Raw genomic sequence first — 14,589 nt, 5'->3', positions numbered from 1 at the left:
AAGAGAGAGATTCGTCGAAAAGTTGGCTAGAGGACTTGGTTCGGCTATGTCGTCGGCCGCTGTTCAGCTGGAACGTACTGCTCAGTTTCCCGTCCGTGGCTACCTGGCTTGCGGCGGCGTATACCAATCGATAGGCGTCTCCGCGAAGAGTGGCCAACGAATGAGGGAGCGCGCACGCGTGCATCCAGGAGGCTCGCATTGCCGGGGGGGAGATAACTTCGCAGGTGGGCGATTTGGAATATAAATCAAATGTTTGAGGTGGGGGAAGCCCATCGCCATTTAAACGGCGTGAAGTTAATTAGGATTGAACTTCGCGCGGATATGGGATTGATTCCCACTTCGTGGGGTATGGGCAAGGAATGCCTGTTTTCTTCATCTTTGAGGCAGAGAATCAAAATGTATTGATTTTGCTCTCCGGCGAGATTTTTAATTTTCAGATTTTTCATGCTGTGTTTTCAGCTAAGCCATTCTCGTTACGCACCGGCCCTGGCATTGACGGGAGGATTATTGGTATTACGGAGCTTCAATTCGTATCCTGCGGTCTTCGGCAAATTAAGCCGGGTTAGCGACGACGTTGGCTGCGGCGCTTGCTGTGTTCGTCATGCTTGGATTTGCTGGTCAATGCATTTCTCTCAGGATGTTTTTGCCTGGCCATCTGCATTTCGAACGGCTGAAGGTTTGCCTGTTGCTTATCTAAGGCGTCTTCAGGCATTTTGGGCGCAGGCTTGCTCGCGGGCGACTTATGCCATAATATGCTCGGCGGGGTTGTGCCGCTCGCCGGATAGCTGTATTCGTCTGATGTGGCAACCGCGGAGCCAGCATTAGATTCTTGCATGCTTCTGAAGGGAGTGCTTGTGCCGATACCGCTACCCCGATAGGTTGCTCGCTTGCTAGTTTCCGGACTGCATCGACGTTTCTAGGCGCGTAGATGCCTTTCAGAATCGATTCGAGATTGTCTCGCTCCGGTCCGACGTCCGCTGCTGCTGGTCATGATGTTGTTGGTGGTGACCCTGTCGGAAATTTCCTCCGTCTTCAATCACCCTTCTTCTTTCGTTGAAAACTGCCTAGGCTGGGTTTTGCGTCTCGCGCACTGAGTCTTGTCAAAAAGCTGAAACCTCTTTCGGGACCGCCTGATGGGCAGTTGGGGCATCTGAAGGAATACGCCCGCCCGAATGAGTTTGGAACAGGGGCAATCGAGTTTCGCTGTTTCGGGAGCTCGCTGCTTGCCTGGTTCTATTCGTACCCTAGCGACGATAGTACAACTCGTCCATTTTGATCAGTCGGAAGTAACCTAATCGTGTGCGGGCAGGCGACTTCTTAGGTATAACACTATCCACTATCAGGATGATAATGTTTCCATCTTAAGGTTGGATGCGCGCTTGCTTGGGCTTTCAAAGTTACACGCCTCGAAACGTGCCTTTGTGGGCGTGAGTCTTCAGTGTGCTCTTGGACTTCGACGCGCAAATTAGTGCGCGCAGTTGCCTTGCGCTCTTTGTCATACTGGAGGTGACGACGACCCCCAATGTGTTGAGTCGTTCTGGGCTTCTTCATTGGGCCCAAACGCTCGTGAACTGGAACTTTGCCTCTCTCGTCGGGAACTGGAACGAGGCGCTCCAAAACTGGCTTTCTCCTTCGGGATGATTCTGCATGATCTCCCGGCGTAGCCATAGGAATTAACGGCGACTTTGGTTGATTCGCCGGAGTTTGACCTTGCTTAGAAGGCTGCGATGGTTGCTTTTTGGCCTGAGTCGCCACTTCAGACTTCGGCTTCCAGACTTGGCGGGTTGGTGGTGGCTTCTTCGTCACCTCCTTTTGCAGTCTTCTACGGGCTTCCTGGACTTGAGCCTGTGCTTGCGCTGACATCGCGCGGCGCTTGCGGATACGCTCCTCAAGCGTCGAACGGTTCCGTTTGACGCGGACCCATTCGTTCTTTGGCGGCTTGGAGGAGTCGCCGTTCATTGGTGGTTGAGGCTGTTTGCCTCTTCTGTTCTTCAGATCCGCGTTGTAGCGGAATCCGTCTGTAGACTCCATCGCCTTGGCGAGTTGCCGCGCAAGGCGTTGACGACGCCTCTGGCGGGCTCTCTTTGAGAGAGTCACAACGCCTTCAACAGTGGAGGCGTTGGCGGGAGTTGGGTTGACCTGGTTGGAGGTCGGCAGGACTTCACCCGACGCGACTTTGGCGTCAGCTAGGGTGAGAGCTTCGTTGGCTTTCCGAGCTTCTTCGAACCAACGAACTTTCCTCCTGGAGGAGAACTTCTTGGACTTGCGGGGGGGAGGTAGATCCGGACGAGGACACGTACTCCTCGAACTTGGCTTGGTCGAACTCATACTCGACCTCCTCCACGACCGGGATTGAGATCCGCGGCTGCGACGTGACGATCTCGGCAGAGAGATCGGCGGCTCCCACTGTGGTCGCCAGATTGTTCGCAGGGAAAACTGTTGTCTTTTTCATTGAGATAATTGTCATCTTGGGTTACAAAAGATCCGGTCTTTTTTAGATCCGGTTACAACGAAATCAAAAAAAAAGAAAATAAAGAAAAATTACAACTTTCTCCTTGTGAACAAATCGCGAGCTCCTGTTTTGCGGTCACTCGCTTTATGTGGGTTCTTTGCCAACACCGGGGTTAATCCGTGGACCACCGCGCGATCTAGATCCGGTCGGATCTACACGATTTGACGGGTATTATTCCACGAAGGGAATAATAGCCGGGAGGGATTAGTTCACTAAGGAAATAATCGCTCGGATCTCGGGATCTAAGACCAAGCTTAGATCCGGAGTGTGATCTCGTGTAGATCTCAGATCTGTTCTTCCCCTCTCTCGAACTCCTGCCTTTTGTGACGTGGATGCTCGCCGAGGATCAGATCTGGATGTCCAAGTCTTCAAGTCTTCAAAACTCTAAGCTCGATCTTCAATCCGGCAGAGTTTCGGCTCTCAAAAGTCCAACCTTTGAAAATGAACAAAAGGGGGCCTATTTATAGGCTAAATGAAAGCGGATCTGGCTCAGATTGGGCCAGATCCGCGTGTCGGAAGGAGAAGGTGGCCGGCAACCGGAGCCACCAAGAGGTGGCTCCGGTCGGCCACCTTGGTGGCTCGGCCACCGAAGCCACCTCTTGGTGGCTGCGTGGTGGCCGAGCCACCTTGGTGGCGGCGCCGAGCCACCACGGAGGTGGCTCGGCCTCCGAGCCAACACATTGGTGGCACGGAGGTGGTCGAGCCACCTAGAGGTGGCTCGGCCTAGCACACCATTTGGTGGCTCGGAGGTGGCTCGGCCGAGCCACCCACTTGGTGCTCGGCGGCACCGAGCCCACCTTGGTGGCTGCGGTGAGGCCGCCGTGCGATGACTTGGTTTCCGAGCCTCTTTTCGGGTGTTGCCCGGCGTTGTCCGTCATCCGGTTTCACAGTTTATCGGTTTATCCGAGCTTTACTGTTGATCTGGACTCTGATTTGGTGTCCGGATCCTGATTTGGGCAGTAAATCCGCCTTGGCGTTGAGTTCGAATCCATTCTATGGTTGAATTGACTGCGTTGACTCCCCGAACTGTTGGCTTGATTCCACGCTCGAATGGATGTATCCCGTTGCTTGCGTGCGGTTCGTCGCCCTCGTTGGTTCGTCGGTTCGTGTCGAGCTGTGCCTAAGGCACCTAATATAGCAATTTTATATGCCTACAGGCCCGGCCAACAGTCACCCCCAAGGTGACCGTTGTTGCCTAGGCGCGGGCCTGGACTCGGGCCACCCGGCCGGCCGCGGCGTCGACCCGGCACTATTCCGGGCTGGGCGACTTTGCGCCGACCCGGGGCCCGGGCCCGGTTTTGGTCCGAGTTTTCCAGGCCGACTCCCTGGCCCCGGGCCAGGTTCTGGCCCGGGGCCCGAGGCGCGGGTTTTTTGGACACCCCCACCCTTAACCATACTTGACTTAAATTGAACTGCATCATTGTGTACAAGAGAATCCATATGATACCCCTTAAACTAGGCCCTCCATTCGCTTTGTGTAGGTACATTTCTAATAACAGACCTTTAAATCTTTAATATTTTTTGAAATTTATTCCGTCAAATTATTGAATTTGCTATTTGGTCCCCCAAGGCATATACTGTACTACTGCCATTTTGATGGGAGGGATTACTTCAAAACTATTCATAAGAATTTGAGGACCTAATAAGAACTTTAATGATTTTAGAGATTAATTTTGAAACAACTCGTGACAACAAGGAACCTAACAGCAATCTCAATCACTTCAGAGACTGATTTTAACGGAATATAAAATAGTGACACTATAGCTAAAGAAAGAGAAAATGTTTCCTCACAAATAAAGTCATTGACTTAAAAAAATGTCACTCAGGCTTACAAAACTTGAATTAGGAGGGTAGTAAGTTCAAAACAGTGATACCACAAAGTGCTTATACACATTTTACTTTTTGTTAGATAACTTACAGATAATCTGCATAATTTATATGTTTGTAGCACTTAGCACCCTTCAACTATTTTATCTGATTTTACTATCTCTCAATTCAAAAAATAGAGAGGGTTATTTTAAATTTATTTTTCTCAAAATGCAAATTCAAGAGTGATAAGTGCTAATAAAATAGACGACGGGTGCTAAGTGAAGTGCTACTCACATGAGGGGGTTATCTGCAAGGTACCCTTTCCTTCCATGAGCCCATCCATCTTTGAGGAGGATGACATGTTTTAGGACAAAATTTTAAAAGCACCCACTTTTAATAATTAAATATCAGAAACAACCATTTGAATTTTTTTAACAAAACCGATCCTTTTTTGAAGAAAAGAGTCGGTTTTGCAGTTGTTGTGATTTAGCGAAATATACGAGACTAGTACTCCTGTGCATTTCATTTTTATTTTCCTCACGATAACAGAAATGGAGTGTACGGGACTAGTAGTCCCGTACACTTCGCTAAATCAAAATAACAGCAAAACCGACCCTTTTATGAAGAAAAGGATCGGTTTTGCTAAATTTTTTTTTTCCAAAAGTTTGTTTTTGCTATTTAAATATTAAAAACGGGTGTTTTCGAAAATTTGTACCATGTCTTAAACTCATCAGGACTTGTGGCAGTGAGACTTCAATGAGAGATGGTCCTCAACAGTCACGGTGGATTCCTCCTCCTCAGCTCCTCTTTCTCATTCTCATCCCCTTCTCTTTGCCCTCTTCGCCCTTCTCTCTTCAAACACAGAACCCCTCATAATTATTTCTCAATTAGTAGGCCTCTCTCTCTTTCTCTCTCTAACAAATTATATAATTTATATATATAGAAACTTACTGACTCTTTCTCTGTTGGATTTATTGCAGTGGCAGCTATGAGCGATGATCCAATTCGAGAATGGATTCTTACCGAGGGAAAAGCTACTAAAATTACAAGAATCAGCCCAATTGGAGGTGGATGCATCAATTATGCTAGCAGATATGATACTGATGCTGGTTCCTTCTTCGTCAAATCCAACAGGTGTGGATCAAAATTATAACTTTTTTCCCCTCTTGGGTTAATTGAAATACCGATTGTAGATAGGGTTGTTTTGGCTGTGCATTTCGTTATATTTAAACAGAGGTTGGTTTGCTACGTTCAATGCAAATTTCTGCCATTCGTGTTTTGGATATTCCTTCTAACTTGGGAGTTTTTCGTGCAAAAGTTTAGACTTTGGGGTCCCAAAGTAACAAAAAGGTGAAACTCTAGGGTATCAAAGTGTTGGCATTTTTAGACCTTGCAAAAACCTCGAAAACCACCAAACTCATGAAATACATTCATACACAAGATGTAGCATGGAAAACCCTCAATAGAGAAAAACTACGTGACAAAAAACAGTCCTTTATCACCACCAAATTACAATTTTTTGTATGGACAGTGACTGTGAAACCCTAGATTACATCCTCTCACAATATCCTTGAACTCGGTTACATCCTCTGTTAAACCTCTTGATTACAAGATACTAAAAAACCCTAGAATAGTATGTCTTATTTATAGACACCCTTGACTTGCCAACCAAGTCAACTTATCCTCCAAAAAAAAACTATTAGGACTCCGCCTAGTCTTCAAATCGGGATCCAACTTGGAGTTTGAGTTGCCAACCAACATATCCTCTCTCAACGAAAAATCTCAAATTACCTCAAGTGGCTTTAGAAAAACTCACTTTCTTCTTCTTGTTCTTCACCTTTCTTGTAGACAAGAGTCTGAGAAGAGTCACTTATACCATTAACAGAACACCCATGCAAATAGCAAATATGATTGCTATTCTTCCTCTCTCGCAAAATCAAGTTACCATCTTTACACTTTGCACCACTCTCCTTCATCTACATACTTGTACCCATGCGATGCCTTTTCACCAAACAAAATTAAAATAGCACGACATGACGGCACATATCTTACATGATGAAGAATTTCGATCTTTCTAGTGTGAACTTAAGGCGAACACCCTCAGCGCCTTCAACCTTCATCTTCTCATTGTTTTTAACGATCACGTCACCAAATTCTTCATTTGTCTTCACTATGTCAAAATACTCTTTATTGTTGCAAACATGAAACATAGATTCTACATTGCAAACGTGAACAGAGATTGTAGAATCTAACACCTAAGTGTTATTCGCATTATTGCCAGTACTCTTTGTTATCAACCCTACTTCTTCATCACACACAATAGCTGATTGGTCCCCATTTTCTTAAAGATTCAACTGTCTAATGCTCTTCAAATCATCTCGAATTTGGAAATATTTGAACTAAATATGACCTTTCTCTTTGCAATAGTAGCACACCCTTTCGCTGTTGTCTTAGGCTTGAGATTTTGATCTCCATCGATAACTGTCACGTCTCCCCTTACTCCTCTCTCGATGAAAACCTTCAAAAACTAGTACACTCTTATCACCATTAGATGCGCTCTCTTTTACCATCATTCTCTTGTTCTCTCGTTGGAGTGGTGTTATTTCATCAAACTTTAACGTCTATTTTCCCGTAATTATAGTCTGAACCAATGGCTTGTACAATTTCAATAGGGAAGACAATAGGAGTAACACATGCTCTTCTTCTTTAATCTCCTCATTGATATGTATAAGTAAGCAAACTAACTGATAAAAGGCATTGATGTGGTCTTAAATAGTAGCATTTTCTTCCGTCTCAATGAATAAATGTCCATCCTTAAACGTAATCAGTTGGTCATCAATCTCGACGCATAAATCCTACAAGCTTGTCCCACAACCCCCTTGGTGTGGTCTCTTGCATAACATTCTACTTGATCTCGGAAGCAAGCGCCAAACAAATTGTGTTGACCGCATTTTTTTGCATGGAACCCCATTCACTATCTTGCATCCTTTTAGGCTTCTTCTCCTTCAAAGCTTGATTAACATCTTATTGCACCAGAAGATCTTGAATTGTACATTGCTATAATGGAAAATTTATCATGTCATTGAATAGCGGAATATCGAACTTCGGACTCGAAGATGTTATCATTCTCCAACCACAGCCAAATTGAAATCAATCACTGTCGAAGTTGAATTTGGCAGAATCAACGTCAAAAATGAACTTTGAATGCTGAAAACCCTAGAAATGGCTCCTGGATTATCAAAATTTACCTCAAATCATTGATCTACTGGTACACAAAACTGAACTGTTGATCTAGATTTAAAAATAAATTAAATCCAAATCCTCCTCACCCCACGTATCTCAATTAACATGACCCTACAATAACCTCACACATGACTTTGTTCACATGAATTTTCTTTTGTTTATTTTCCTCACGTGAGCAATCATCGACCTTCTTCTTCTCCTTAACGATTGCAGCGATGGACCAGATTCTAATTTCTCACAACAATCTTCAACTCTATCGACTCCAACGCCACTCTTACAACTCACTGACCACTGTCGAATCTACGCCCGTGATCTGATCAACCTCAAGCCTTGGATTTGATGCCTCTTGCTGATCGCACCATTTGAATCTCAAAAAATTGTTGAACCCTGCTCTAGTACCACTTGTTGGGACTTTTTAATCTTTCAAGAATCTCGAAAACTACTATAGAATTGAAACCAATCCACTATCACCATCAAATTATAGTTTTTTGTATGAATAAATACTACAAAGGCTCTCTGCTTCCCTTTCACAGCGCACTGCTGAACAGCCCGGTGACACCCGCTCTGTTAATTCGCTGATTTACAAGAATTTTTTTCTCCTTGCTAAAAAATTTCTAGAATAGGATGTATTATTTATAGGCACCATTGACTTGCCTACCAAGTCAACTTTGCCTCCAAGAAAATTGCTAGGATTGGGTGTAGTCTTCAAATTCAGATCCAACCTAGAGTTTGAGTCAACACCCAACACAAATTGCAATCAGTCTTTTCTATTGATTTGTTTTCAATTTTTTATGTGTGTTGATATCCTCTACTTAATTCTCCAATTACAAAAGCTTACAATTTTGAGCTATGTAATTATGGTGTAGAGAAACACTTGAAGCTCGAAAATTGTTGATACCTAAAAGGATAGGGAATTTGCAAAATACTAATTAATTCCTTGTGTATTGTTATTACACAATGAAAATTTCTTGATATCTACATCTTTTCATAAAATCATAGTCATATTTTGAATTATCAGGTGAAATCATACAAGATCATGTCCGTTTTTAGGTTTTTTAGAAATGTTTCCTATTTAATCTTGAAGAAACTGGCTATCTAATTATTAAATGTACTATATTACACAGTCCAATTGCTTATGTGATTGTCTTGTAGTTGTATGTTGGTATGAAAATAATAATAATGCATAATGTAATATTGCCTGCTATTAAAGATTAATTGGAAAATTTGTAAAGAAATATAGCGTAGCACATACGACATAACATAGGTTATTTTATTTATTAACTAGTTAGACATTTCATAAAGACAAACTATTCATAATAACTTTAATAATTAGACTCATTAAAATTTTCAAACATGGGGGAGGGCCGAAAGAGTTAAAGGAGTTAAGAGTTTAGAATACTTCATCTTCGTCGATAGGGGTTAGGGTTTAGAAGCTAGAGAAGCATCAGAGGTGGTGATGGGGTTAGGGTCATTTTCATTGGCGAGAGGAGATGGGAGAGCCAAAGAGGAACCAGAAAGCATCCTTATCATTGACAGAGATAGAGGTCAAGAGGAGCATTGTCGTTGGTGAGAGGCTTTGTCTTCATCGAAGGTGTGAGAGGTAGAAAAGAATCAAGAGGTTTTCTTCTTCGTCAAAGGCATGATAAGAGGTGGTAGAGGAGGGGGGTGAGATAGGAGAGGCGCTGGAGATGCGGGCGGTGGATCACTAGGGTTTTCATGCGAATGAAAATAGGTCAGAGATTTGATTGGAAACTTATTTAGGTTAGCATGATGCTGATTTGGACGATGGAGATATTGTTATATGTCCAAATCTGATCACCAATTTAACTCAATTTAACAAACATTAAATAAAGCTTAACATAACACTGATAAGATGCATTTATCAGAGTTGTTTTTGCATTAAATGCAACATGGTTTTCTGTTTGAGTTTAATAACATTTGGCTCTAGTAGGTGTTGAAACGAGTTATAACGGGTTTCAAAACGGGTGTTTTCTACATTGATTAATATTTCCCTCGTTGTGTTGTGTTGATATCTTCTCCTTAGTTCTCCAACAAAAAAAAGCTTGCGATTACGACTAGTGTAATTTGGGGGGTAAAATAGTATAAGTCTATCTTTTACCTTGATTGGGTGAGTTGGTGAGAGGGTAGGTGGGAGGTCTCTCTGCTTGCAAATTGAGTACACTTCAGTAACGAGAGATCTAGTAGTTACTTTGGTTGTTGAAGTTGAAAAATAGTGTTTATAGACTAAAGTAAATGAAAAGTAAATTTAATAAGACTAGCTCATTGTGCAAAAGAGTCTTATTTCCTGCTTCTCCAACTTTGAATAACTTATTAATTACTTCACCCCCTCTCTAATGCTCCTAATTATTCCCCTATATTGGGCATTATAATGTTTTCAGAGATGATCTTGTTTACAGAGGTATTCCTTTTCTTTCATTGTCTATAGAACATTCAAATATCCTAGTGTGCCGCGTTGTCAAATTTAAATAGTCCCGTCGGGATTTCTGATGATTTATGTGTAGAAATATTTCTCAGTTGTCCTGTTCTCCCATGTAAACTCACTTCCAACGGTTACAGATTAAAAAGACATCTCTTACACTAAAATCACCAGAAACTTTCTTAATTTTCCTAATAAACTTTCGTGAAAATCAAACTTAAACTATCGTGAACATCTCGAGAATTTTTCCGTTCCTTCTTATCTTGTAGTTGGTGAATACGTACCTTATATATCGATAAAGTTTTTTGCTTTGAACAACATCATATGTTTAGATATAGTGTCTTATAGGAAAGTTTAAGTAGAAATTAATAATACTTAATGTCGGCCTTTAATGCAATTATGAAGTTATATAAAACTGGAAAGTTTATGAAGTTTAAACTTTAAACTTTACTATAATTTTTAGATCTATGGAAGTTCAATGGTAAAGTTGAAAAATTCATGCTAGTTTGCACAACCTTTATGAAAATCCATTAAAGTTGCAAATATCCATTGATGTTCATAATTATCATTACAAGAAGCGTAAGAATTTTTGCAAATCTATTCTTGACAATCTTATAGGAGATAGAATTATGCTGAACCAAATGGAAAGTACAAGCCATATGTGTGAAGATTTTAGGTTGTTGGTTGTAAATACAACTTCCTGCTTAGTTTTGATCTCAAAATGACCAAAGCATGCATTTTTTTTGATATAATGAATATTTATCAATATGCTTGACTGATGCTTATAATGAGAGGATACGTTACTAGTATGAATATATTGTCTAAAGCTAGTGGGTTATTGCATTCTCCTAACCCAAAAATGTAGTATTCAACGATATGGAGAAAAGAGTATGTACACTTAGTCATACATAATATATAAGGGTAAATATCTTACCTTACATGCATCTATTTATTCACCTACACTATAGAATATTCCAATCGGAACCGCAGCATGCATCTTGATACTTAAATAAGATTGATGTGTGTATGAAGCTTGTGTTTTGAATATTTCCAATCCATGTATATAATGGTTTCATAACGGTCAAAGTCCAAAAGACATCTAAATAATATTTGGGTGAGATAAACCGTGTGGATACCCCTGAGGATGGCCCACCATCTAATTTGGCTTATAGGGCGTACTTAAGCTTTGAGAGAAGCTCTCCCCATTAGTCTTAAAGCCTCCAATTTTCATCTCGGATAGATGATCTATCATCTATTCAGATGCTAAAATGCTATCCGGAATTTAGTGGATAACCAACAGCTCGATTAGGAGGGAATCTGTTGTTCCCTTATTCTGAAAGATCTGTCCTATATTAAGTATACAGCCTCCTATATTCACTTTGCAACTAGTTGATGCATGGTTTTCTCCACCATTCTGTCTTAAAGCATGGAAATCACTATGTATTGGGTCATAGAAATCTTTGCGGTACCCAGTGGTGTTTTATTTTTATTTTTATTTTTTTTATTTTGTTTGGGGCGAGATCAATACCTTTCCAAAGGAGGAAATTTCCTCAAAGTGTAAAGAATGGTCTTCCTAATTCAAAAGGAGATCTAGCTGTTTATAATGGCTTCAGTTAGAATATAAAAATATAATCCTCAACCCTTAATATAGCTTTGGAGTTTTGATGTAATGATTAGAGGACTTAATTTGAGATGGTAATACAGCGCGAAAGTAAAAAACCTTGGAATCTACTAAGGGGTGTTCTCTGAATCCACAAAGAACAATATTTGAATTCACAAAAAGACAAGTTTTAATCCACGAAGTAATATAAAAGAGAAATTTATTGATAAAAGTGATCTAATTCATGAGGTTTACAATCCTTCTTTTTAAATAGAAAAACAAAGCCTACTCCTAATAAGAACAGAATTAAGAAAGAAACAATTTAAAACTACCTAAAGACTCTCTAAAAGGAAACAAATTAGTCCAATTAAATCAAAATTGATTTTATTTTCTAATCTAGATTGACTCTAGCTTTATTACTAAAAATAAACTAAAGACAAATTATTTCTAAAATTCTATCAAAACGGGTGTTACTGATGGGATTTTGGGATTCCGCTAAGCTGATTGACTCCGTCTCATAGAGATAGACGATTTTTATATATAATATGTTAGAATCTGTGTTCCGAATTGAGAAATATGATTGTCTCTCTGTAGTTAATAATTCATCTATATTCACATTTGACTCGTGAAGGTCCCATTTCTCCATGAATTTTCATATATATTATGTTTGTGGAAAATTAAGAATGAAATTGTATTTTTCTCATTCTTCTCTGAAAAGGATTACTTAGCTATTTAAAGAGAGGAAGAAGTTAAGCCTTTCCTCAAAATCTGGAAACTAAAAGATTGGGATAACAGATAGAAGATCTGGGTAATCAATACCCGAATCTTTTTATTCTAGGAAACAAACTAAACAAAATCTTGACAACTAATTCCTAGTAATCAGGTAGTAAATCACGGATTTCAACTAATCATGCAGTAAATCACAGATTTTCACACTCCCCTCAAGCTAGGTTGTAGATATTGAGTAAACCTAGCTTGGAAATCAGATCCTCGAACGTCTTTCTTGGCAAGGCTTTAGTTAGAATGTCTGCTGTCTGTTGATTGGTTGGGACATAGATAAGTGATATTGTATTGTTTTCTATCTTCTCTTTAACAAAGTGTCGATCGATCTCCACGTGCTTCGTTCTATCATGATGAACTGAATTCTTAGCTATTCTGATTGCTGACTGATTGTCACAAAACACTTTCATAGATCCTGAGACATGAATTCCAAGTTCATAAAGCACTCTTTTCAACCAAATTCCCTCACAAATGCCGTGTGCAAGGGCTCGGAATTCTGCTTCTGCACTGCTTCGTGATACAACTGATTGTTTTTTGCTTTGCCAAGTGACCAAATTCCCCCAGACATAGGTGCAGTATCCTGAGGTAGACCGTCTATCAATCACAGATCCTGCCCAATCTGCGTCAGTAAATATTCCAACTTCCTTGTTTGTTATCTTTTGGAAGAATAAACCTTGACACCGACCCGGTGTTATCTTCAAATATCTCAGAATCCTGTACACTGTTTCCATGTGCTCCTCTGTTGGACAATTCATGAATTGGCTCACAATACTTACAGCAAAACTGATATCTGGTCTGGTATGTGAGAAAGAGATGAGCTTCCCGACTAATCTTTGGTATCTGCCTTTGTCAACAGGATGACAACTACCTTTGCTACCCAATTTTGTAGTGGAGTCCATGAGAGTGTCAACTGATCTGCATCCAAGCATTCCTGTTTCTTTCAAGAGATCAAGCACATACTTTCGTTGGGAAACAGAAATACCTTTCTTAGACCGAGCTACTTCCATGCCGAGGAAGTATTTGAGGTTGTCTAAATCTTTGATCTCAAAGTCAAACTCTTTAGCTAGAAAGTTTTTGAGTTTTAGGATTTCTTCATCATGATCCCCAGTTAGAATAATGTCATCAACATACACGATAAATATTGTCTTTTTACCTGAAGATGATTGTTTGACAAACATGGTGTGGTCTGTCTGGCACTGATTATATCCAACCTTCTTTACTGCTTTGGTAAATCTGTCAAACCATCCTCTTGGTGATTGTTTAAGTCCATACAAAGACTTTCTGAGCTTGCAGACTTTGTTGGTGTTAGCTGGAGTGTCAAAGCCAGGAGGAATCGTCATGTATACTTCTTCTTCAAGATCACCATTAAGGAACGTATTCTTTACATCTAGCTGATAGAGGGGCTAGTCAAGATTGGAAGCTAATGAGAGCAAACCCCGAACAATATTGAGTTTAGCTACAGGCGCAAAAGTCTCCTGGTAATCGATCCCATAGGATTGTGTGAACCCTATAGCCACTAGACGAGCTTTAAATCGATTTACACTCCCATCTGAGTTATGTTTGATAGTGAAGATCCATTTACAACCTATAGGGCGTTTTCCTTGTGGCAACTCAGATATCACCCATGTCCCATTCTTTTCAAGAGCTCGGATTTCTTCCCAAATAGCATCCTTCCATTCTGGAATGCAAAGAGCATCGCTAATCGAACTGGGAATCTGAGTACTGTCAAGGTTCCTAACAAAAGCACAGTTACTGGGTAACAATCTCCCATATGAGATAAAATTACAAATGGGATGATTAGTACACAAGCGAGTGCCTTTTCTTAGGGTGATAGGTCCATCGAGATCTTCATTAGGCAGATTGCAAGGAGTAGTGTCACTCGTATTACCTGGTGAATTTTGAGGTTATGGAATTAGGATGGACTCATGATCGTGATCGGTTGTCTGCAGTCTTTTATCATCTCGAGTTTTGTTCCTCCTTGTATAGACACGTAACTCACTAATGTCTGCAGGTTGTGTGGGAATTGAACACTGAGGATTTTGCTCTTTTGGAGTGTCAGGCTCGGGTGGGATATCAAGTCTTGAACTAGGATTTTGATCCATACTTGTTTGGAATGGTTGAGGTGACTCAGTTGGAAGAGTATCATGACCATAAGACAACTCTTAAGGCATCAACGTCCCAAAGCTGATATTCCTGATATTTATGAGT

At 41.0% G+C, this 14,589-nt stretch overlaps 1 protein-coding gene across 1 annotated transcript in view; it reads left to right on the top strand.

The window, feature by feature from the left end:
- Nucleotides 5,075-14,589, top strand: part of LOC109838331 (protein-ribulosamine 3-kinase, chloroplastic) — a 50,078-nt gene continuing 40,563 nt past the window's right edge. Inside the window, exons 1-2 of the mRNA XM_020406781.1 lie at nucleotides 5,075-5,211; nucleotides 5,302-5,455. Coding sequence (XP_020262370.1) covers nucleotides 5,085-5,211; nucleotides 5,302-5,455 — 281 coding nt within the window. The 5' untranslated portion in view covers nucleotides 5,075-5,084. The remainder of the gene's footprint in view (nucleotides 5,212-5,301; nucleotides 5,456-14,589) is intronic.

The sequence above is a fragment of the Asparagus officinalis genome, chromosome 4 (assembly GCF_001876935.1).
Source record: "Asparagus officinalis chromosome 4, Aspof.V1, whole genome shotgun sequence".
Lineage (NCBI taxonomy): Eukaryota > Viridiplantae > Streptophyta > Magnoliopsida > Asparagales > Asparagaceae > Asparagus > Asparagus officinalis.
This window is presented reverse-complemented; position numbering and strand designations above follow the sequence as displayed.